This window comes from Chiloscyllium plagiosum, unplaced genomic scaffold (assembly GCF_037043375.1).
Source record: "Chiloscyllium plagiosum isolate Xiang-an unplaced genomic scaffold, Cpla_swu_hap1 HiC_scaffold_12, whole genome shotgun sequence".
Taxonomy (NCBI): domain Eukaryota; kingdom Metazoa; phylum Chordata; class Chondrichthyes; order Orectolobiformes; family Hemiscylliidae; genus Chiloscyllium; species Chiloscyllium plagiosum.
Window position 1 is genome coordinate 92,550,283 of NW_028270150.1, and position 26,146 is coordinate 92,576,428.

General features: G+C 43.6%; 1 protein-coding gene across 3 annotated transcripts in view; it reads right to left on the bottom strand.

Moving 5' to 3' along the window:
* Positions 1 to 1,129: 1,129 nt before the first annotated feature.
* Positions 1,130 to 26,146, bottom strand: part of LOC122554911 (ankyrin repeat and SOCS box protein 9-like) — a 54,873-nt gene continuing 29,856 nt past the window's right edge. For all 3 annotated transcript variants that reach the window (XM_043700304.2, XM_043700305.2, XM_043700306.2), the window contains exons 4-8: positions 23,456 to 23,563; positions 17,744 to 17,894; positions 11,715 to 11,849; positions 7,780 to 7,971; positions 1,130 to 3,379 (exon numbers count right to left, since the gene is read on the bottom strand). In XM_043700304.2, coding sequence (XP_043556239.2) covers positions 3,255 to 3,379; positions 7,780 to 7,971; positions 11,715 to 11,849; positions 17,744 to 17,894; positions 23,456 to 23,563 — 711 coding nt within the window. In that variant the 3' untranslated portion in view covers positions 1,130 to 3,254. The remainder of the gene's footprint in view (positions 3,380 to 7,779; positions 7,972 to 11,714; positions 11,850 to 17,743; positions 17,895 to 23,455; positions 23,564 to 26,146) is intronic.

Below are 26,146 nucleotides of genomic sequence, written 5' to 3' on the forward strand. Positions count from 1 at the left end.
GGTGTGGGTGCAAGTTTTGCATTTCTTGTGGTTATTATACATTTATTATAAACTGACTGACTCTCACAGCTACCTAGATTACACCTCCTCCCACACTGCCTCCTGTAAAAACGCCATCCAATATTCCCAATTCCTCCGTTTCCGCCGCATCTGCTCCCAGGAGGACCAATTCCAATACCGAACAACCCAGCTGGGCTCCTTCAAGGACCGCAATTTCCCCTCAGACTTGATTGACGATGCCCTCCACCGCATCTCCTCCACTTCCTGCTCCTCCGCCCTTGAACCCCGCCCCTCCAATCGCCACCAGGACAGAACCCCACTGGTCCTCACCTACCACCCCACCAACCTCCAGATACATCATATCATCCTTAATCATTTCCGCCACCTCCAAACAGACCCCACCACCAGGGATATATTTCCCTCCCCTCCCCTATCAGCGTTCCAGAAAGACCACTCCCTCCACGACTCCCTCGTCAGGTCCACACCCCCCACCAACCCAACCTCCATTCCCGACACCTTCCCCTGCAACCCCAAGAAATGCAAAACTTGCGCCCACACCTCCCCCCTCACTTCCCTCCAAGGCTTCAAGGGATCCTTCCATATCCATCACAAATTCACCTGCACCTCCACACACATCATTTACTACATCCGCTGCACCCGATGTGGCCTCCTCTATATTGGGGAGACAGGCCTCCTACTTGCAGAACGTTTCAGAGAACACCTCTGGGACACCCGCACTAACCAACCCAACCGCCCCGTGGCTGAACACTTTAACTCCCCGTCCCACTCTGCCAAGAACATGCAGGTCCTTGGACTCCTCCATCGCCAGACCATGGCAACACGACGCCTGGAGGAAGAGCGCCTCATCTTCCGCCTAGGAACCCTCCAACCACAAGAGATGAATGTAGATTTCTCCAGCTTTCTCATTTCCCCTCCCCCTACTTTTTCAGCCCCAACCCGCGGACTCAGCACCGCCTTCTCGACCTGCAATCTTCTTCCCGACCTCTCTGCCCCCAACCCCTTCTCCGGCCTATCACCCTCACCTTAACCTCCTTCCACCTATCGCATTTCCAACGCCCCTCCCCCAAGTCCCTCCTCCCTACCTTTTATCTTAGCCTGCTTGGCACATCCTCCTCATTCCTGAAGAAGGGCTTATGCCCAAAACGTCAATTCTCCTGCTCCTTTGATAATGATAGAACTTAACAGTGTAGCAATTTGTGAGCAGAATAGTAGCAGACATTAGGAGGACATAAATTGAGTTGAGAAGACACACAGCAATTGTGACAAGTGTGAACGAAGACAGTTTGGGAGACAAGCAGGTGCAGTTACTAACAGGGACTGCAAAAGCAGAAGTAGATGGGTGGGAATGCTCTCAAATCTTAGCAGGCAAGTTGACAACACTTAAGAAAGCAGCATACAACATGCAGGATACTTGGTCTATCATCCTCTGGAAGAGAGGTAAAGCACTTTGAGATGTTGCAGGGGGCATTACAGAATTGTGACAGAGGTGAGGGACATTATGTACAGAGCCTGGAGAATCTGGAATTGCTTTTCCTGAGAGCAGAGAAGAGCATGGGACCCCAAGGGAGTGAGCCATTTGATGGGTAAATAGGCAAAAGAATGTTGATAGAGGAGAAATGCTTTTGCACAGCTTTTTGCGTGCCTGAAAAGGATGGTGTAAGCAGATTCCTTGGAAGCTTTCAAAAGATAATATGTTGAAAGATAAGTTGCTTGTAGGGACATGGAAAAGTGGTGAGGTAGGGGTTTCAATTTGACATTACACTTTGAAGGATCAGGCTGAGGCTGAATGTCCCCTTCTGTACATTATTTAAATATTTTCTTACAGAGAGCACTTCAGCCTCCATCTCCAAAGTCAATTTTATATCTAATCCTCTCAAACCCAATAAGAACCAAGAAATACCACTTAATTCTGTTTTTACATTAAGCTCAGAGCTGCTTTCTGTCCTGTGGATTAATAGAATCCTGAAGACTGTCTTCATTCACTTGCGTACCCCTCATGCCAAGGCTATTGAGAAAGAAACGCATCTGTTGGGGATTTGAAGACAATAGTAGTCCAGAAGGGCAAGAAAGGAATTATCATCAATACAGTGAGTGATGATGAAAATCTCTCTCAATATTTTTGTGGCAAGGCTTGAAGTATGCCAAGCAGGGTTTCAGAAGAATGAAAACCAAAGCAAAATACTGAGGGTGACAGCTTGCTGCCCTGAAATGTTAACTTCCTTACTTCACAGAGCTTGCCTAACTTACTTAGCGTTTACACTGTTTTGTCTTTCTTCCTATCTAGATTTAAGATACTTTAACTCCAGAAGTGAATACCTCCAAAATTATGCTTAGCTGTGGCTGTGGGAAAAGTCATACAACATTCGTGCAATAAGTCCCAGACTGAAGTCCAGACGAGAGATTGGTTTACAGTTAAAGGCCTAGAAATTGGAGCAGGCAAACTGCAGATTCTCAAATGGACAATCATGCTGCTGGCCATTGTAATCCTGAACATTGAACTACTGTCACACAAACACTGGCCCTCAGATCAGTACCTAGAATTAGGGGAGGGGAAACAGACCATTAAAAGGATAATTGAATAAGTATGTGACAGCTGGGAACAGAGGGCAGAGGACAGGCATGGCTGATCATTACTGGAATTGGGGAGATGGTAAAGGATTAGAATCGATGAGTCAGGTAGAGAGGAACACTGACCAGCAGTGACTACGTTTCTCTGAATTTAAATATAGACTGTCCAACTTGACCTCCAAAAGGTACTTGGATTTTTATCAAATAGCTTAATAACTGTACGTTTTGCCTGAATCTTGTATGGGAAAGTACAACTTGATTCACAAGAAGCGTGCATTTCCTATTCATCAAAATAATGCTTAGGAAGCCACTCAGTGTTATAAAACAGGTCACATTTCAAGCAAAATAAGAACGTTTGTAAACCATTTTGTTTTTGCAATATATCAGTTTCCTCCCTCCCCATAAAACTTTGAGGTACTCTGGTAACAGTAACAAATAATTCTGCAAATTAAGGCAGTGATTGTACTGCTAAAATAAGAGCAGTACACACAGAATAACAGGATTGAAATCTGGTACTGTACGTACCTCTGAACCTAATAGTCTCAGGCTGCAGTTATGGAAAGAGAGTTTGGTAAGTATTATTTCAAATTAAACAGGTGCATCTCCTAACACTGGATGCAGGATGAGTTTCTGACATGTGGTCCAATTATGCAAATCTCATACTATTATCTGTAGCACAGAAAGTCCTTTAGCTGCTGAGGGATAGGTAGCTTGGAAACGGAAATAGGCCGAGAATAACCCAAACACTTTCCGATGTACAGTCGGCATAGCTGTTTCAAGGACAGTGGACCTAAAAAACATGAGAAGGCAATTCAGTTGGTTTGAACATACAGTTAACATTGACAACAGCAGCGATGGAAACAAAACATCAGCTTAAACATTTTGTAAAGAAAAAGGATCTAAGAATATCTGTAATCTGGTTATATCATCTGAAAGGCCGTGATTCCAAATTGTAGCTCAGTTACAAGTGACAGAATGGAGGGGCCACCAAGTTTTATAAAGATTTTTCTTCTCAGCAACTGAAAGGTGATTGGCTGCTGTTTATGTACACAGACCTTAGAATAGGAATAAGCCATGTGTTTCCTCGGGTAAAGTGAGGACTGCAGCTACTGGAGATTAGAGTCAAGAGTGAGGTGCTGGAAAAACACAGCTGGTCAGGCAGCATCCGAGGAGCAGGAGAATCAACGTTTCGAACATAAGCCGTTCTCCTCAGCCTTCTCCCCTCTTCAGTGAAATCATGGCTGTTCTGATCATGGATTCAACTACCAGTAACTGGTCTACCCTTACATAATTCTTGTGTAAAAAGATACTCAATGTTGAGTTAAACAAACGATCCAGCCTTCCCTACCCATAAGAAATTCCTCACTGTTTTCTTTTGCTTTACACACCCCATGTTCTGAAGCTGTACCTCATAATTCTAGAATCCTTCATAAGGATAACCAAAGTACAGACTACAGATTCAAAAACACCAGCAACGGTTCTCCTTCAAGATCCTCTGCTCCACGCACACAGCAATGCGCCGGCACCTAACCTCTCTACAGTCAGCCCTGCCTCAGCTGAGGGCCACACTCTCTCAGAATTTCAAAGGACCCACTCTGTACTACATCCTCAGGAGAATTCATACTCTCAACAAACAGTATTTCAAGTCCATCTCAAACATCAAAAACTGTAACCACAACAAACTTTTATCCACCCACCTCCATAACCAGCGCTCCTCAAACATTCCAGAAGATTCCCCTGGCCTCGGAATCTATTCCGCCATTAGCCATGCGGCTGATGCAGCTGCCACCCCCACGCTGATTGATCATGTCACTTCCGCCCCATCATGGCCACTCCCACAACCACTTCCACCCCTCACAATTCCTCATACATCACACGTGACATCACTTCCGCCCTTCACATCATCGCTGATGCCACATGCTCAGTGACTTCCGCCACCCCTACTGCCGTGGTCATCACCACTTCCGCCCCAACCAGCGCCACTCACCTGCATTCTGCTGACATGTCCCCCCACAGACCCCACTGTCACTATCCCCACCCTCCAGAACCCCAAGGGGAACACTCCCACCCACAGCTTCCAACCTCATAGTCCAGGAACCCCGCACTGCCCGGTTCTACCTCCTTCCCAAAATCCACAAGCCTGGCCACCCTGGCCGACCCATTGTGTCAGCATGCTCCTGCCCCACTGAATTCATCTCTACCTACCTCGACACTGTCCTATCCCCCCCAGTCCAGGAACTCCCCACATACGTTCGAGACACCACCCATGCCCTCCACCTCCTCCAAGATTTCCGTTTTCCCGGCCCCCAACCCCTGATCTTCACCATGGATATCCAATCCCTCTACACCTCCATCCGCCATGACCAGGGCCTCCAAGCCCTCCGTTTTTTCCTGTCCAGACGTCCCCAACAGTACCCTTCCACCAACACTCATTCGTTTGGCCGAACTGGTCCTCACCCTTAATTTCTCCTTTGAATCCTCCCACTTCCTCCAGACCAAAGGGGTAGCCATGGGCACACGTATGGGCCCCAGCTATGCCTATCTCTTTGTTGGCTACGTAGAGCAGTTGATCTTCCGTAATTACACCGGCACCACTCCCCACCTCTTCCTCCGCTACATTGATGACTGCATTGGCGCCACCTCGTACTCCCGCGAGGAGGTTGAGCAATTCATCAACTTCACCAACACATTCCACCCTGACCTTAAATTTACCTGGACCATCTCTGACACCTCCCTCCCCTTCCTGGACCTCTCCATCTTCATTAATGACGACCGACTTGACACTGACATTTTTTTACAAACCCACCGACTCCCACAGCTACCTGGATTACACCTCTTCCCACCCTACCTCTTGCAAAAATGCCATCCCGTATTCCCAATTCCTCCGCCTCTGCCGTATCTGCTCCCAGGAAGACCAGTTCTACCACAGAACACACCAGATGGCCTCCTTCTTTAGAGACCGCAATTTCCCTTCCCACATGGTTAATGATGCCCTCCAACACATCTCGTCTACATCCCGCACCTCTGCCCTCAGTCCCCACCCCTCCAACCGCAACAAGGACAGAACGCCCCTGGTGCTTACCTTCCACCCTACCAACCTTCGCATAAACCAAATCATCCGCCGACATTTCCTCCACCTCCAAACAGACCCCACCACCAGGGATATATTTCCCTCCCCACCCCTTTCCACCTTCCGCAAAGACCGTTCCCTCCGTGACTACCTGGTCAGGTCCACGCCCCCTCTGCAACCCACCCTCCCATCCTGGCACTTTCCCCTGCCACCGCAGGAACCGTAAAACCTGCGCCCACACCTCCTCCCTCACCTCCATCCAAGGCCCTAAAGGAGCCTTCCACATCCATCAACGCTTTACCTGCACATCCACTAACATCATTTATTGTATCCATTGCTCCCGATGCGGTCTCCTCTACATTGGGGAGACTGGGCGCCTCCTAGCAGAGCGCTTTAGGGAATATCTCCGGGACACCCGCACCAATGAACCACACCGCCCCGTGGCCCAACATTTCAACTCCCCCTCTGCCGAGGACATGGAGGTCCTGGGCCTCCTTCACCGCTGCTCCCTCACCACCAGACACCTGGAGGAAAAACGCCTCCTCTTCCGCCTCGGAACACTTCAATCCCAGGGCATCAATGTGGACTTCAACAGTTTCCTCATTTCCCCTTCCCCACCTCACCCTAGTTCCAAACTTCCAGCTCAGGACTGTCCCCAAGACTTGTCCGGACTTGTCCTACCTGCCTATCTCCTTTTCCACCTATCCACTCCACCCTCTCCTTCCTGACCTATCACCTTCACCTCCTCCCCCACTCACCCATTGTACTCTATGCTACTTTCTCCCCACCCCCACCCTCCCCTAGCTTATCTCTCCACGCTTCAAGCTCACTGCCTTTATTCCTGATGAAGGGCTTTTGCCCGAAACGTCAATTTCGAAGCTCCTTGGATGCTGTCTGAACTGCTGTGCTCTTCCAGCACCACTAATCCAGAATCTGGTTTCCAGCATCTGCAGTCATTGTTTTTACCCCGCAAAATATGTTTTACTAAAATACCTTTTTTCTAAACTCTGACACAGGCCCAAACTTTTCCTCATAGCATAATCCCTTCTTCCCGGCAATCAGTACTTCTCCCAATTTGCTTTTTGACTTATTCTCATATCACTAATGTATTTAGTTAAAATACACCCAATCCCTTCACTCAAGTCATTAATATAAACAGTGAACAGCTAATGCCTCAGCACATTTCTGCGTGGCATTACTTGTTACAGTCTACCAATATGGGCGGCACGGTGGCACAGTGGTTAGCACTGCTGCCTCACAGCGCCAGAGACCCGGGTTCACTTCCCGCCTCAGGCGACTGACTGTGTGGAGTTTGCACATTCTCCCCGTGTCTGAGTGGGTTTCCTCCGGGTGCTCCGGTTTCCTCCCACAGTCCAAAAATGTGCAGGTTAGGTGAATTGGCCACGCTAAATTGCCTGTAGTGTTAGGTGCAGGGGTAAATATAGAGGAATGGGTCTGGGTGGGTGCGCTTTGGCGGGTCGGTGTGGACTTGTTGGGCCGAAGGGCCTGTTTCCACACTAAGTAATCTAATCTAATATGTACATAGAATTTTGATCAATGGGTCTTTCCTGTTCATTAGCTAGTCCACTATCCACACAAACTTAACACCTCAGGAAGAACAGTCCAGAATAAGGGGCCATAATCCTTTTTTTTTTGCTGGTGAGAAGTGAAATCACAAAGCATTTTTTTCTATACAGAAGGGTAGAAATCTGCAACACTTTTTTTTAAAAAAAAGCTGCAAATACTGGGAAACAATTGAAATTTTCTGTTAGGTACCAAGAGGTGTGGAACAAATGCTGATAAATGGAGGTAAGGCAGGTCAACCAGGATCAACTGGAAAACACATCGGGATTAGTTATGATGAAAAGCCTATATAGTTTCCTATAAGGAACATTTAAAACAATAAATAAAGAACAGGCTAAACATGCTTTGAAAAACGACATGAAACATCCTACCTGTAGTTACTATAACTTGACAAGGAAAGAGGAGACTCCTATAAACATGTTTTTTAATAGAGGAAAGTTATCAATATTTAAATATACCCAAATCCCTTTTTCTGACACTGTAATGTATTTTTTGCATCTTTACTTTAGAAATGAATACTATTGGTTTGTCAGTACCTTCCCATTGTAGAAGTAATTTTTCTAAAGAACTGTTTGGTAATGCGAGTTCCACAGGTCGCTTTCCTTCAGCATTCTTAGCGTCAGTATCTGCCCCATGTTCTAGCAGCAGATTGATTAGCTGTGTATCCGAATTCTTGGTTGCCACATGAAGTGGCGATTCAAGGTTTTTGCTCGTGTTAACGTTGGCACCTAAGCAAAAGAATTTTAGGAAAGAGAAAAAGGATGACTTTAAAGGACTGTTTTATCTTTTTTAAGCGACACCTACACCCCATGAAAGAAGTGCTACCATACTTATCGTTATCTCTGCATAACATTTCCTCCCACAGTCCAAAGATGTGCAGGTTAGGTGAATTGGCCATGCTAAATTGCCCACAGTGTTCAGGTATGTGTAGGTGAGGGGCATTAGTCAGGGGAAATGTAAAGTAATAGGGGAATGGGTCGGGATGGGTTACTCTTCAGAGGGTCAGTATGAACTTGTTGGGCCAAATGGCCTGTTTCCACACTGTAGGGATTCTATGAAATAACACTCAGATTATATAGGATTTATAGCACTGCTGGTGTTGATGCCAAGTAGCAGAAAGGGGTGGAAGAGGTCATGGGTCATAGACCAGATAAAAGGTACTAGAGTACTGTCAAGTGTTCAGAAATGCTTGGTTCACTGAAGATAGTGGTGATAATGAAATGATCAGAAAGTCAGAGACTGGAGATATTGCGGTAGGGCAAAGACCGTAAAAGGGATCAGAGACATTAGTGAGCTGGGAGTTTGGAACAAACAGATTGGAATATTCAAAATATCAAATAGTTGGAGCTTTGATTGGATGTCACAGTGATGGGATTTCTTTGCTCCATTGTATACTGCTTCCACTGTTTAACATGCATATGTTCCTGTTGTAACTTCAGGTTGCATCCTCATTTGCAGGAATGTGTTGTCTGTTCCTGGCATACACTCCTAGATTCACTGAAACATCACTTGTTCTGTAATTCAACAGTAACGACTGAGTGAGATGTACGCTGAGCCGAGGTTGCAGATTGCCCATTCCACTGCTATTGATGACCTACAACACCTCATTGAAGCAGAGTTTTGAGTTTTAAATATGTCTGAATCTATTCCATTTCAAACAGCTTTAGCACCATACAAATCACTGGACGGCATCCACATGATGCCAACATTGCAAGTGTTATAGTTTCTGGTAATGTTCCAGCAGTAGCATTGAACATGCACCATGTTCCTGGACAAGCTGTTCCAGTGCAGTGATAACAATGGCATCTTCCCAGTAATGTGGAAGAATGCCCAGGTGTGTCCTCTCCACAAAGAAAAGCCCGACCAATTAGTGCCCCAGCAAAATGCATGATAGCATGATACTCACAAAGTAATTAACCTGCTCAGTGACAGTCAGTTTGAGTTTAGTAAGTCAGTCAAGAGCCAACAGCCTTGGTTCATACATGGTCAATGGCATTGAATTCCAGAGATGAGGCAAGAGTGACTGCCCTTGACATCACAGCAACATTTGACCTACTGTGGCATCAAGGAGCCCTAGCAAAACTGGACTCGAGGTGAATCAGGGGGCAAACTCCCCAGTGATTTCAATTCTACTGAGCACAAAAGAAGATGGTTGTAGTTGTTGGAGGTAAATCTTCATAGCCCCAGTACATTGCTGTAGGAGTTCTTAGGTAGTATCCAAGGCCCAACTGTCTTAAGCTATGCCATCAATAGTCTGTCCGCCAAAGTTAGAAATGGGGATGTTCACTGATGATTGAATAAATTTCAGCACCATTCATAACTCCTCAGATACTGAAGCTATCCATACCTGAATACAGAAAGATCTGAACAACCTTTAAGCTTGGGCTGGTTACACAACAGACTATATAACTGCAGGACAATGACTATCTCCAACAAAACAGAATGTAACCATCTCCCTTCACATTCAAGGGCATTAGTACTGCTGACTAACTCATGATTGAAAACTTGGAAATTATCACTGACCAGAAACTGAACTGGACCAACTATGTAAATAGTGTGGCTACAAGAGCTGTTCACCACAGGCTAATGACACTCAGATCAAAAATATTCTTCTCATTTCAGATTCTATTGAACAGGCTCACGAGCGGAGATATGCTGATTCTCTTATGTTTCAACAACTCTGCTGAAATACTGGTCACAGGTGCCTTGTTGTTTTTCAAACGTAGATGGCTTTTTGGATCTTTGATCTCGCAATATTGCCCAGATTGACGTTCAGCTGCTGTGATGCTGTATTGTCAATGCACTCAAACATAGATCTAGATTGGGCAAGTTGAGGATCTCTTGCTCCTTGCCCAATAATAGCTTCCAGTCTTCTTTGCTTTTGATCGGTACAGTGATTTCGCTTCTTCTGTGAAATCCTGAACAGAATCTGGGGTGTGATCATTCTAATTTACTGCTCCTTGTGCCTCTGACTTTCAACTCTATCCACCTGCATTTGTCTTTCCAGCAATTCTTCACCACTACTTTATTTAGTTTCCTGTACTTCTCATCATCTTCACTTAATGTCCTTTCCCTGACCTTTCTTGCTCTTTGCTGGCTTTCTATCATCAACCAACTTCACACTGGGCCAGAGTTCCACTGATGTTTGAATTAAAAACAGGAAGTGTTGGAGAAGCTCAGCAGGTCTAACAGTATCTGTGGAGAGAGAAATAGAGTTAACATTGAATCTAATATGACTTTTTGTTTTGCAAGAGAAGCATCATACTGAATCTAAAATGTTGAGTCCCTCACAAAATGTTGAGCTTCTCCAACACTTCCTGTCTTTATTTTAAGATTGCCCAGCATTCTCAGTATTTTGCTTTAACGCTCCATCATTTTTGTTTCTCCCCTCTACCAAAAAGATAGCTGCTCTCTCCTTCATCTTTGAAGAATTCCTATTCGACCCATCATTACATGCATCCTCAAGTGTGCTGTCCCTTTCTTAAAAAAATAAGTGGGGTTTACCAGTATGGATGGTACGTCCTGTTTTTGTATTGATTATTGCCTTTTATACAGCATTAACTCCATATCCAACTCAATTCAACTAGACTTGGGATTGGCTTCAGTAGAGGAACATCAACATTCATCACCACTAGGCGACGGAATACAGAGAATGCTGATCACATATTATCAAGAGAGTCACATCTCCAAGGAGGGAGATGTTGAGGCCAGTGCTCACAAGAGGAGGCAAGGCAGCATCAGCTTTACAGCAACTCATGGCCTGGGCATCCACACAGTCAACACATCATGGAGCTGCAACTCTACACCTTCACAGTCATACTAACTGCAAACTATTCCAGCGAGACGTGGAAGAGAATAGGAAAGGTATCATTGAAGTTCAATGTTTTGCACCAAAGTTGACTGAGTAAGATACTGGGCATCATGTGGAAAGTCAGCATCACCAATGAGTATGCGCTGGAGAAGACAGTGTACTGCAGGTACCTCCAACCTAACAGAGAATTAACTGCTGGTAGGACATAATCTCCAACACCTGGACCTGAGCCCCATCAGAATGGAAGGAGGCAAAAGGGTCAGTCAAGAAAAACCATGTATAGTACATTTAAGGAGTATCTTCCAGAATGGGAACACCACCTGGGCTACAGCACAAGAGATGATGATGGATTGGGGCTGGTGGTAGAGTCTGGCTGCCCACCATTTCTACAGTCCTGAGAGAGTGGAAGGGTAAGGCCAAGTAAGTCTGTGAACGTTTGTTGAAAATTCACATAAGTATCCATCTACATCCAAGATGAAGTTCAGAGTATATATCAGTTTGGAACCTTTTTTTTAAAAAACAATGCTATAAAGCGTTCCCGAGAAGCTGAAATCTGAAAAATCGACCCCAGCACTTTCATTTCCTCAGACTGACTGATGTAGGATTCATGGTGTAAAACAGATACCTCAATTTCAGAAGTCTTAGAAGGGAGGGATTTACCTGAGTTTAGGAGGGTTTTCACGCAGTCCATCTGCTGATTTTCACAGGCTACGTAAAGGGGTGTCCCCAGATGTGTGACATTGTAGTCAATGAGTGCACCATGATTCAACAAGATGGTCATGCACTGTGTGTGCCCTGAAAATATATTGGGAAAGCATTTACACAAAAGAGGCAAGATTATTTTGGATCCTGACATCTTCCAAACAGTCTGAAACCTAGTAATTTATGAATGTTCATACAAGAGGTCAATTTTTTTTTTGCTTGAGGGATTTTCTCAAAGGATACTTATGGATTTTAAAAGGGGCTAATTTTCATTTAAGAGTTTTTTTTGTTGTCTCATCGCTTTTAATAGATGACGCAATCAAGTAGTAACATTACCTTTGGTATTGTATTTGGTAGAATCTCTTAAGATTTCTTTGGATAGATAAGGTTGCAAAAGTACCAACAGTCATTTATTATAAATAAATCTTCTGTACTCCATTACCAATTAATTGCAAACCACCTTTAGTTTCATCAGCAAATTTCAAGCGTTTTTCAGCTTAATACTTCTGTTTAAGATTCATACTGACAAGTGCACCAAGATATTGGCTTCCAAAGATCCAACTGTGTAACACAGGCTATATATACAGGTTAGTTCTGTGGTACCTAGACTACCATCAGGTAATAGACGATTTTAAATATTTACTATGTTTCAATGATTTTTTTTTCCCCCAGTTGGTACATGTCCTTGTATGATCATCTGTATTTAAATGAGGCACATACTATAATCCTTGATCAGTGAAATGCCCTAGTTATAATAAAGCCACAAACATTTTGAGGTGGTTAACTCACTAAACGTGCACCTCCATTGCCATACTTTTAACAAAGAACATTGTCATTGAACAAAAATATGGAAATGGAGGGAGTTATCCTGGGTGTATTGCCTTTAAAATAAAATTTCTCTGCCTTATAGACTCAACATATAATAATTACACACTTTGGTTTAACAAAAAAAAAGATTTTGAATTAAATCATATATTTTACCTTCAAATCCAAGGTAGATCTGTGGGCAAGAAATATAACCCAGCTTGTGCAAACATGTACATGACTAAGTGTTGAGATTTGGATTTGGAAAATGTTCCTGGCTCACTGTGTAATACTACAGATAACTGACAGTATTTTGACTCTCAAAAGCAGGATTTGGAGAATTCATCAATATCCTCAATAATAATCAGCCTTCCATTAAACTTAAAGCCACATATACAGGATTGCAGTAATTTTTGTAGACACCGCAGCATTTAAGTTAAAACAAAACAAAAAGTTACAACAAAAGCATTCTTTCAAAATAATAGCCAGTGGCTATTCGCCAGTAGTGGTTCTGTGCTATTGTGGATCCCAGGTTCAGTTTTTTGATGGGTCTGGCTTTAGAAGGTCCAGATTTAGGTATTGGTTGTTCAATATGTGGATCTGGCTCAGGGATTTGGAGCTCAGTCATGGTTTCAATGGGTCAGCACTCAGGTCTGGGATTTGTCTGGTCCTGATCTGTGGTGGTCTGGATACAGTGGGGTCTGGGATCAAGTGTCAGTGTCCCTGGGTCCCGGTTTTAGATCGGTATCTGGGGGTGTTAGGCCCAGCTTCTGGTGTCTGGCGTTTAGGTGGTTTCAGGCTGGTATTATCTAGGTTTTTATGTGTAGGATTCAGTGATTTAGTTTACAGGTTTTGGAGGCTCTCAATCCTTATCACAGGATTCTGTGTTGTTTGTGTATGTGTAGTTCAGGTCCACCATTTGGGTGGTCTGTCTGTATTTTGGACCCTCCAAATCCAGGTTTGTTGCTTTTGAAATGAGGGTCTTAGGGATTTTCATTTGAGAGTTGAAGTCCAGGTTTTGTTGGCAAAGCCATTTCTTACTTTCCTTCAAAACCATCTGCTCTCAAATAGATTGGTCCTGTAACCTCCCCATCGCCAGTCAGAAGAATTGCTTAATCATAGGTTTCTTCCTCCCATTCTTGCCATTCCTCCAATAATAGATTCTATCAATTGAACATTAGGGAGGAAAGGTTCATGTGTTGGAGACTTGGTGCAGTGACCATGGGAGAGATGGAAGCTGCGATCGGAAGAACACCTCTTCACCAATTACATCTCTCCAATGTACAGGGGTGATTTCCTCTAATTGGTTGTCATCCCCCAGTGATGTTTTAAGGGTTTTGAGAACAGTTTTGTCCAAAACCACTGTAGGTGCTGAACCCCGGTGCCATGTTTCTTTCAAACCTGCACTGAATAATTAGACAGAAAATTCAATATTGCACAAAGATATTGAGACACAGTGTGGGCTCATAGCTGCAGTTTAATATGCAGCAATAGCCCAGTCTTGTCTGATTACAGGAGAACTTGCAAAAGATTCCTGTATGCTTCCTTGAGCCCCAGTATCTAACCCCTTTACAGCACATGGTGATATAGTAAGCAAAAGTTCTGGACTAGAAATATTTACCTCGCAACAAACTGATGGAGCCAGAATTGGTAAAGGAGCTGGCTTTCACAAAAGTAAATTAATTGTTGAATTGCAAAATGTCATCCCAAAAGTCAATAATTCTCTATGAAATGAATTTTCATATATTTTCAGAGCTAATGATTTACAATTAATTTGGAAGTAATCCAAAATGCCATAAACCCAAATATGGAAAAACAGATCATATTTTACCAATGTGAGATTTTCAGTTTTGCACCCAATCTTTCTTGGTTGCTTCCTAGTGAGACTGGCGTTAATCCTGATTGATGTTTATTTACAGATCATCTTTTTTGTTTTCACATTCAATCTCTCTGAGGATCACAATCAACATCTTCAGAAAGTTATCAATATCAATACTATGCCTACAAAAGCAAATCAGCGAGTGAGGGGCAAGTAACTCACTACCTGACTACCAACGAAGGAAGTGAGGACTGCAGATCAGAATCGAGAGTGTGGTGCTGGAAAAGCACAGGTCAAGCAGCATCCGAGCAGCAGGAGAGTCAATGTTTCGGGCAAGAGCCCTTCATCAGGAATTCCAGCACCACCTGACTACCAAAGGTCCGTCCACCATCTACGAAGCATAAGTCAGACGTGATGGAACGCTATGCACTCGAGTGCAGCTCCAACACTCACGAAACTTGATGCCATTCATGACAAAGCAGCCCACCTGAATAGCAATCCACCTACACCAGCAGTGAGAGACATATACATGGTGCACAGCAACTACTCATCAAAATTCCTTTAACAGCACTTTCCAAATCCACAACCTCTACCACTTCAACAGACAAGGGCAGCAGATACATGGAAATACCATCACCTGCAGGTTCTCCTCCAAGCCACTCACCATCCTGACTTGGGAATGTATTACTCTTCCTGGGTTAGAATTCTGGATGTACCTACACCAGTTGGCCTCTTCAAGACAGCAATTAAGCACAATCTTAAGGGCAATTAAGGGTGGGCATCAAACTATAGTCTTGCCAATAATTCTGATATTTTATGAAAGAATTAAAAAAAACACCTACATTGCATTTCAACAAACCTGAATTCGAGCTTCATGTCAATGGTTTCTCAATTTTCATACTGTTTCTAGAGAGGAAAATAAATGCCTCCATGATAGCACCAGTCTGGTCATGGCAAGGGTGCTGTCATTTCCCATTTATCAAAATAGTATCAGTAGCGCAATCAGAAACAGTGCATTGACTACTGGGATCGGACACCACAGGAACCCACTCTATCGCTCTAGCCTTTCATGTTGCTGAGCTAGGAATCCCAACCTGCCTCCCCTGAGAAATTGCTCATACTCAAGCTGCCTCATAAAATAATAGCATACAGCCCATCCAGTCCGAACCACTTTTCTGAAGCGGATAATGATACAGTTCCTTCCTTTTAATCGGCCTTGAAAAGGTCAGTTTGAGACCAATGGGCAGCAATGTTCCAAAACCTCATTCTCACATAACCCTAACATTCAATCAATAACCCTGCTACTCTCCAATAATGGACACTTCCTGGTGGTTGATATATATCTGTTCCGGTTTCATTTTGGAGATGGTAAAGTTAATGCTAGTTTTTTTATATAGGGATAATGGGAATAGAGCAATAATATGCCAGAACAGCAGCCAGCAGGCTCCAAACATTGCAGACATTGCAGTGTTGTCCATAGCAATTATCAGCAACAGAAACTGATCCCCATTTGTATTGCAGCCATTTAGATTAAAGAACAATACAAGTGACCTTCTGTTGATTTGGTTTGAGGCCCTGCTGTGACAATCACCCTGGGAGGGTCACCTCACCTGTCTGGAAATCTACATAGTTTTACCTTTTTAATTCTCTTGGCTAATTTCACCATCCAGAGTTCAGTGATTGGTTAAAGTATGACTTCCAGGACTTCTGCCTCTACATACAGACGGAGAAAGCATTGTGACTGTTTTAGTTTACTTTGGATGACTTGGACCAGAAGCAAGTTTATAGACACATTGGTCTATAGCACAGAAAAAGGCTCCAGCCCACTGAGTCTACATCAGTTAAAGACAACCCACCCAATTATTCTAATCCCATGTTCCAGCCTTGTAAGCCCTGGCACCACAAGTGTTCATGTTGATACTACTTAAACGTTATAATGGTTTCTGTCTCTAACTCTCTTACACGCAGTGAGTTCCAGATTTCAATTTTCATACTCAATTACCCTCTGGGTAAAAGAAAATCCTCTCATCTGTCTAAACCTTCTGCCTCTTACCTTTTGTGGCAGAGCGTATTGCACTGATCTTATTACCACTTCCAACCAGAGAGGTTCAAAGGATAAATGGTCGCATGAGGCACTGTCAGACAGTTCTGCTTGCACACAGTGTACTGCACCAAAGCAATTGATCATCCCCCTGTATGGTCCTTTGAGGAAGGTCATGACATCATTGTCTACTTCTGCAAAGCCTTATCAGCAGTGAGGAAGGTGACAGCAACTCTCAACATCCTGGTTCCATCATCTCACTCTAGTCAAGCAGTGGACACCTCAGTAAGGACCTGGGAGAAGCTGTATTTAACAACAATGGCTAACCTCTTCCAATGCACATCTGACTCCATTTAAATACTAATTCCTATGCAACAGAAGGACAGGTCTCTCACTTTCACAGTCCGATGTTCCAGGGATTTGGGTGATGAATTCCACTAGCTACTGAGGCTTCATTTAAAGAACCCATCTCGCTTCATACATACTACAGACATTTGCTACATTTGTTAATTAATCAGAAGTAATTTTTCTATTCATACAGTAAATGGGTGGCATGGTGGCTCAGTGGTTAGCACTGCTACCTCACAGCACCGCTACCTCTCAGCACCAGGGACTGGGGTTCGATTCCAGCCTGGGGCGACTGTCTGTGTGTCTCCAACTTAGACTGTTTCCATTGTAAACTGAGAGGGAAAACTACTTCAGCTTGTTCTTTTACAATAGTATTTTATAAAGCAACTGTGATGCTTGGTGGGAATTTCTGGAAGGACTGGATGTGAACTTTATTGAAAACCTTTGTACTCCATACCTCTATTAATAAATCAAGCCGTGTGGAGTTTGCAATTCTCCCCGTGTCTGTGTGGGTTTCCTCCGGGTGCTCCGGTTTCCTCCCACAATCCAGATGTCCAGGTTAGGTGAATTGGCCATGATAAATTGCCCATAGCGTTCAGGAATATATAGGTTAGGTATATTAGTCAAGGGTAAATGTAGAGTAATAGGGTGGAGGAATGGGTGGGATACTCTTTGGAGGGACCGTGTGGACTTGTTGAGCCAAATGGTCTGTTTGCACACTGCGTCGGGGTTCTATGATCTAAACCAGTCCATGAAATGTACATAACAGAATTAGATAGTTTTCTTCAGTACATTCATAGTAAGATGTTTTCAATTAATTGAAATAAAATTGGTCAGCTTTCAGACAGTCTTCCTGGAAATCAACAGTTTGAGCTTCAATTTTGACAGGTAATCCTACAATTGTTGATCTTAGTCTGAAGGTCAGGAAGTGTACAGCTTATACAATGAGGCTGAGTGTACCTTTGGATCACCTACCTTTCTTTGCTGCTATATGGATGGGTGATGCCAATGCACATTGTCCTTGGGGCACAGCTCCATTTTGTAAGAGCAGGTTTACACAGGCCTCACTGCCACTGTAGCATGCATTGTAGAGTGGAGTGTTCCAGTCAATTGTAGCTGCATTTACCTAGTGGAAGAGTAGGGTTGATGCCCAAGTTTATGTTAGAATATCAGTTTTAATGTGGTGATTTAAAAACGTTGACTTAATATTAGTATTCTATTTAAGAGTACAAGCAAATAGATGTCTCAAAGTTCTTCAATGAAGTAAGGGTTAGATCCAGTATGAAAATATAGGAATCAGTCTGTCAGATTATTAAAAGAATGATTGAGATATGGGTGTCATTGTTTATTGCCTATTCCTGGTTGCCCTTTAAAAGGTGGTAGTAAGCTGTCTTCTTGAACTGCGGTCCATTTGGTGTAAGTATATCTATGGTCTGCTCAGAAGGGAGCTCCAGGATTTTGGCCCAGCAACAGTGATATATTTCCAAGTCAGGATGGTGAGTGGCTTGAAGGAAAATGGTAGGCGGTGGCGTTCCTATGTATCTGCTGTCCTTGTCCTTCGAGAAGGTAGTAATCATTGATTTGGAAGGTGCTGTCTAAAGAGCTTCTGTGAATTTCCTGCACTCTAAAGCACATGTGGAGTTGCTGAAAGTTGCAGACATTTTAATCATTTCATTCAGAATGGACACAGCTCTTTCATTGTTTGATGATCACCACAACTCTTAAATCCAACTGTAACTGTTGGTACTGCATCAATGCAATGGAAAGGGTTAATGACTCTCCAAAGTTCTGTTTAAAATCTGGTTATTGTGCATCACTTTTTCTTTTAAAGGTGGTGTGCTGTCCATGTGCCATTTTTTTGTCTGGCCATTCACGGTGATCTCAGTGCAAGGCGTCTTGCGTATCTTGAGATCCATGAACATTACACTGCTGTTAGTTGCTCTTGCAGTATCTTAGCTTTTCCAGGTTGAGTGAGGAAGAATTAGCCGACACATCTGCCATGACCACCAAAAATGTGTCATTCCTTAATGCATCTGAAGAATGGAGGCATGGTCAAAAGGAATGTGGAAACGTTCTTACAGGAAAGGGGGCAGATTGGGTGCCAATCAAGACGACTGCTTATTCTGTGCTCTTTGACCCCACACCAACTCTCTTCATTTAATCTCTGTCTTCCTCACGATCACAGATGGCCCCTTTCACTCCTTTCCAGCCTTCTCTTCGCCTGCTGAAAACCTGTTACATTTCTAGCATTTCCCATATCTGATGGAAGGCAAAGGCATCATGCCAACCATGTAAATGAAGAAAAACTGCGGTCGCTGCTGATCTTCTACAAAATGTATGGCAGATGATGAGGTGGGACAACACTGAGGAAATAGTCCTCACTGGCTATTCTGCCTAGGGAATGCTCTCCTGGCTTAGGTTATTTCCTGTGATTCCATCCTTTCAGTGCAAAAGCAGTTTTCCTGAGCCAGGACATGTATTGCTCTTTGAAAAGGTGATAATTATTCCATACTTCTGAATGTACTAGCAACAGTCACATTATGAAATGTCTGTCTCTATGCACATTAAGTAATTTATTATCCAAATAAATACATTACACACTGTATCAACATCAATTTGCACTTGCATTTAATGGAACAACTTTATGAAGCAAAATCCTATACTAAGCAATGCTATTAGAGTGGATCACCAATAGCTTGGCCAAAAAGATAGGTTTTCAGAGTGTAAGTAGTAAGAAAGGACAGAAGCTAAGCAGGGAGGTTTACAGAGGCAATTCCAGAGCTCAGGACCATGGCAGCTGAAGGCACAGCCACCAGTGGTGGACTGTTTAAAAGCAAACATGCTGAAAAGGACAAAAGTGGAGGAGCATGGCTATTTAGGAGGCTTGAGCAGCTGGTGGGAATAGGAATGAGGCTATGGAGGAATTTGAAAAGAAGGATTCAAATGTTAAAACAGAGGTGTTGATTGACCACGTAGGGGTCAATTTAGGTTAGTGTGCATGGAGTGATGGATAAATGGAATTTGCAGCAAGGAAAGACATTTGGCAGTAGAGTTACGGCTAACATAAAGACTACATCTTTTTATTGTTCTATATTTTGAATTGTGAACCAAAATGAGAAAAAGGATACAGATTTTAAACCAAGGACCATGGAACTAGGACTTGTTGCAGTTTTGAAACAAATTAATGGAATTCAATGTGTGCTGTTTTGACACTGCTAATGTCTTCAAGCTACGAGGAGAATTTAGCAAGCAAGCTTGAAAGTTGGATCTCTAAAGGTAGTAATCTCGGGATTACTATCAGTACCATGTGCTAGTCAGAGTAGAGATAGCAGTATGAACATATGGCTAAGGAGATGGGGTCACTGGATCTGTAAGTGCGTATTGAGGGCAGCTTTGCCCAGAGACAGGTTGTTGATCGGTTAGTCAATCAGAACAGTTGTATGGGATATAGAAACATACAAGACAGGAGCAGGAGTAGGGTATTCAACCCCTCTAGCCTGCTCCATCATTCAATAGGATCATGGCTGATCATCAAGCTCAAAACCCTAATTACATTCTCCCCCGTAATCCTTTGTTCCCTTTATCCACCTCAGCTTCCTGAAAACACAATCACTTTGTGGAACACACACACACGCAGCAAACATCGTTCCTGCATCATGTCTCGTCTTGTTAGAATTTTATAAGTTTCCGAGAGATCTCCCCTCATTCTTCTAAACTCCAGTGAATACAAACCTATCCAGTTCAATCTCTCCTCATACATCAGTCCTGCCATCCCAGGGATCAATTTGGTAGACGTTTGCTGTACTTCCTCCATAGCAAGAATGGTCCTTCCTCAGATATGGAGACCAAAACTGCACACACTATTCCAGGTGTAGCCTCACCAAGGCCCTGTATAAATGCAGCAAGACATCCTCATTCCTATAGTTGAATCCTCTTACTATGAAGGTCCACATGCGGCTTAACTTTTTTTGGCCTTTGACCCCTCTGCCTATCCCTTCTCTATTTCTGCATTGTTTGTCCTTGATTCCCCTTCATCTGACTCCTTACACAGATTCCTACTCCCCTCCAATTTTATTTCAACCCTCCTCAAACACACCATCGAATATTTGCCCTAGGGCATGAGTCCCAGCTGTGCTGGTTTCACCTCCCCCAGAACTGGTCACAATGACCCTGGAAGCTGAAACCCTCCCCCTCAAACCATCTCTTTAGCCATACGTTTATACTGCTATCTCTACTCTGACTAGCACATGGCACTGATAGTAATCCCGAGATCACTACCTTTAGAGATCCAACTTTTCAGCTTGCTTCCTAGCTCACCAAATTCTGCTTTTAGGACCTCATCCTGTTGTTCTACCTCCCATGTGTACCAAAACCACTGGCTGTTCATCCTCCTCCTTCAGGATGTCCTGTAGCCACTCAGGACTCTTGACCTTAACACCAGAGAAGCAGCCACAGAAATGTCTATCTAGTCCCCTTGCAATAATCATAGAAGATTCAGTTGTATTTCCCTACTTTTTGCTCCTCAGCTGTGCAGCAGAGTCAACTGTGGTGTCACAAATTCAGTTGATGCCAAGAGACCATTCTCTCCACCTGTACTCAAAATGGTATATCTGTTTTGCCGAGTAATTGTCACACGGTAATTTCTGCACTGACTGCCGAGACCGCTTACTCAGCCTGGTGGTCACCCAGGTTCCTTTCTACTGGTGAGGGCTTAGCCTACAGTGTGACCATCTCTCCGTATATACTATTCAAAATTCTCTCAGCTTTGCAGATGCTCCATAATGTCCACAGCTGCCAATCCAGTTCCAAAGCCCTGGCTTCCAGGAGCTGTAGTTGGAGGCACTTCCTGCACACATACTTACACCAGGCACTGGAAATGCGACCTACTTCCCACACCAGCAGGAGGAGCACACCACAGCTTTGAGCTCTCTGCCATGACCTACCCCTTTAAATTAAACTTTTTGGAAGATGAAATCAGGAGTTGTCAGCATGACAACAAAGCTCTGGCTGGCAGATGAGCAAGCTGTGTAAGAATAATGGAAGGCAGAAAGCCTCCAGCATCTTAAAAGGCAACCTTGTTCTCTCCATTGCACTCTTTCCCCCCACCCCCCCTTGAAGAGATGTAACAAAAAAAAAATCAGAAGACAGCTCACTTTTCTCACTTACCATTTGTCTACAAGGAGCTTCCTCTAGCCAGTGACTGAAAAACAGCAATTATCATGCCAACCACCTTTGGTAAAGAAATGAGGGGGCTTTGAAAGATGATAATGATCAGAGATCTGAAGGATACAGAAGCAGCAAGAGGACACCTTACCGAATCCTTTGACTGATGCTATTAAATTGTGTTCCCCTAATACTTTTTTCTTCACCGATAACATCTATGTTTATTTGTTTGTCTACATATATGTAGGGGCTTAAGGGGTAAAGTTCAGGTTCGAGGCTGATAAATTGATAATTTGTGTTTTGGTGTTTTACATTTAGCATAGTTTAACTTATAATAAATAGCATTTTTTTTGTTATGTGCAGAAGACTGGTCAGTGTTTTTTTTTTGAGTTAACCAGAAATTATCAGACAAGAAAATTGGGGAGTTTGAGTAACTTTATTCAATCTTTAACTTTTGAGATGATCATAGGAGCAGTAGGGCTCAATGCAATGTTTTCAGATGATGATACCAAGGGGCAGCATGTAGATGAGAATGAGGAGAGGCCAAGGATAGATTATTGAAGGGCACCTGAGGTAACAGTGCAAGAGGAGGAGAATAAACCACTGCCAGAGATTCTCTGGTTATGATTAGGTAGATCAGTATGGAGTGAGTGTCGTCTCCCTAACAAGTCGACATTGAGCAAGGCTGGTCTGACTAACCACGTTAAGGACATTGGACTGGTTGAGAAGAATGGGGAAGGATAGCTTATCTTTGTTACAGTCAAACTGGGTGCCAATTGTTATCCGGCTGAGAGCTGTTCAAGCAGAAAAACAGACTGGAGGGATCCAACATGAAGCTCTGGAAAAGATGTGCTGGGACTTTGTAAGCAACGACACGTTAAAGAAAAGGAAAGTTGGAGATGGAGCAGGAGCTTCCAGGGGTGATTGGGTCATGGGCGGACTTTTGAGTGGTGATGTGATGGAGGTAGATTTGAACGAGAGGAGGATAAGACTTCAACAGAAACATCCGTTAACAATAAGTAAAAACAGAATACGCTGGGGATACTCTTCACAATATCAATTAACTCTGGAACCAGGAAGGTAGGTTTTGAAAATAGGGTTGAGAGAGCAAGAGATGGGTCTTCTGAACAAGATGAGCTCAAAGATGAGCTTGAAGGGTTTAATAAGATGGTTTGCAGTTGGAAAATGAAGCCAGATATCATCACTGAATCCAGGACCGTTCTGGATTAGTTGTAAGTTTTGGCAGACAAGTTGTTACTTTCGAATCACAGAATCATTGCGCATTACAGTGCAAAAGGCAGCTATTTGTATCATTGTGCCTGAAGCAATTCATTGAATGAGAATCATTACCTTGTACCAGTCTCCTGCTTTTCTCCCCCATACCCTTGCAACTTATTTTTGTCCAAATAATCGTCCAATGCTCTCTTCAATGTCTCAACTGAACCTGCCTTTAGTCCACTTCCACAGAACAAATGGGAATTTAATCTGACAGTTGTTCTTCACTAGATTAAGAGTGCACCTTACCTTAGCACCCTGCTCCAATAGATATTTTACACAGGTAGCATGTCCACCAAGGCAAGCTTCATGGAGCGGTGAGACTCGGTTCATTGTGAGGAGATTTACACCATGGCCCTGGAAAACAAATGTTCATTTTCCCACGTGACTCAATGTGCAGCTAATAGCAGCTAAGTATTTAGTACCTGCTGTCTATCATCTATGTGGTGAGAACACCTTATTTAATACTTACTCTACATAACTTGGGTGGCATGGTGGCTCAGTGGTTAGCACTGCTGCTTCACAGCAGTAGAGACCCAGGTTCATTTCCTGCCTCGGGCGACTGTCTGTGTCTTTGCACATTCTCTGTGTCTGCACAGATTCCCTCTGCTTTCCTCCCACAGTCCAAAAGATGTGCAGGTTAGGTGAACAATCATGCTAAATTGCCTGTAGTGTTAGGTGCATTAATCAAGGGTAAATACGGTATAGGAGAGGGGAATGAGTCTGGGTGGGTTACTCTTTGGGGGGAGGGGGGCACAGCTGCCTCACAGCACCAGGGACCCAGGTTTGATTCCAGCCTCAGACAACTGTCTGTGTGGAGTTTGCACATTCTCCCTGTGTCTGCGTGGGTTTCCTCCGGACGCTCCAGTTTCCTCCCACAATCCAAAGATGCGCAGGTTAGGTGAATTGGCCATGCTAAATTGCCCATAGTCTCAGGTGTATTCGTCAGGGGTAAATGAAGAGAAATGAATCTGGGTGGGTTACTCTTCGACTTGTTGGGCAGAAGGGCCTGATTCCACACTGTCGGGAATCTAATCTAACGTCTGGCTTGGAAATAAATATTAAACACTATTTCCTTACCAAAAACAGAATGTGTTCATTTCCCTTTCAGAAGAGGACAGTGTTGGAAAAGAAGTGACATAATTAATGTAATTAAATCATTTGTAAAAGTCTTATGAAATGGGGTGCTACTTTGAAACAAAAATATGATTAATGAGGCTTAGGTTTGTAACTGTTAGCTAAAGTTATAACTTCAGCTGGCACAATTTGAACAGCTTGTAAAACTACATGACATGGGGTCAGGCAGCATCCAAGGAGCAAGAGAATCGATGTTTCGGGCATAAGCCCATCATCAGCTCATTTCTGGTGAAGGACTTATGCCGGAAACGTGGATTCTCCTGCTCCTTGGATGCTGCCTGACCTGCTGTGCTTTTCCAGCAGCACACTCTTGACTCTGATCTCCATTATCTAAAGACCTCCCTTTCTCCAAACTGCATGAGTGCGGCTGTGCTCCAGGTCCCATTCATCATGGCATGTTTAGGTAATGAAGCCATCTGTTTGTTGTGGACATTCCCGACATGAAAGTGGGATATGATCGCATCAACGTCTTTGCCAGAGAATTGATCAGTAGCTAACTGAGGCCTCGCAGGCCTTTGTATCTCCCCTCTACTCGAGTAAATTGCTGATCGTTAACTACAATCTACTTCATCAATGAGGATTCTGACAGGCCTTCTTGATCTGACTGAAAATAACCTAACAAACCTATGCACCAATGAGTAGTCGGAGAGGGTGCCAATCATACAAGGAGGAAATTCTGCCAGCGCGCTGTGTTGGTAGTCTGCTGCAGTGTGCTGGCTAAACCACAGTAGCAACTGCATACACACCCTGGGTTATTTCATTCATGTGGTGCAAGCACTACTGGGAAGGCCAACATCTCTTCTTCATCCCTAATTGCCCTCAAAGGTTGAGTTGTTTTCTTGAATGGAAGTCCGTTTGGCATAGGTATACAGACAGTGAAGGGAATTCTTATATCTGACACTGTAACTAAATAGCTTCTGTTTACAATTTCATCTGAAAGGCAACCAGGGCTGTACTGAAATATCAATCCATATTACCAGCTGAAATCCTGAAATGGGTTTTAAGCTGACAGACTGACTGTGAATGTGTCATCACTGAAGTCCAACTGTGTTTGATTTGTAAAACATCTTTACTGTAACTTTGCTCATTTCAGTCAAATTTCCACAGGTCTGATTGTTGGATTTAGGGATTCCTAAACGGAGCAGGAAACCACACAACTAATTTTCATTTTGGGAAATATTGTAGTGGTGGGCACGTTGTTGGAGGGAATCCTGAGGGACAGGATGTACATCTATTGGAAAGGCAAGGACTGATTCGGGATAGTGAACATAGCTTTGTGCGTGTGAAATCATGTCTCACAAACTTGATTGAGTTTTTTGAAGAAGTAGCAAAGAAGATTGATGAGGGCAGAGCAGATGTAATCTATATGGACTTCAGTAAGGCGTTCGATAAGGTTCCCCATGGGAGACTGATTAGCAAGGTAAGATCTCATGGAATACAGGGAGAACTAGCAATATGGATACAGAACTGGCTCAAATGTAGAAGACAGAGGGTGGTGGTGGAGAGTTGTTTTTCAGACTGGAGGTCTGTGACCAGTGGAGTGCCACAAGGATCGGTGCTGGGCCCTCTACTTTTTGTCATTTACATAAATGATTTGGATGCGAGCATAAGAGGTACAGTTAGTAAGTTTGCAGATGACACCAAAATTGGAGGTGTAGTGGACAGCGAAGAGGGTTACCTCAGATTACAACAGGATTTTGACCAGATGGGCCAATGGGCTGAGAAGTGGCAGATCGAGTTTAATTCAGATAAATGCGAGGTGCTGCATTTTGGGAAAGCAAATCTTAGCAGGATTTATACACT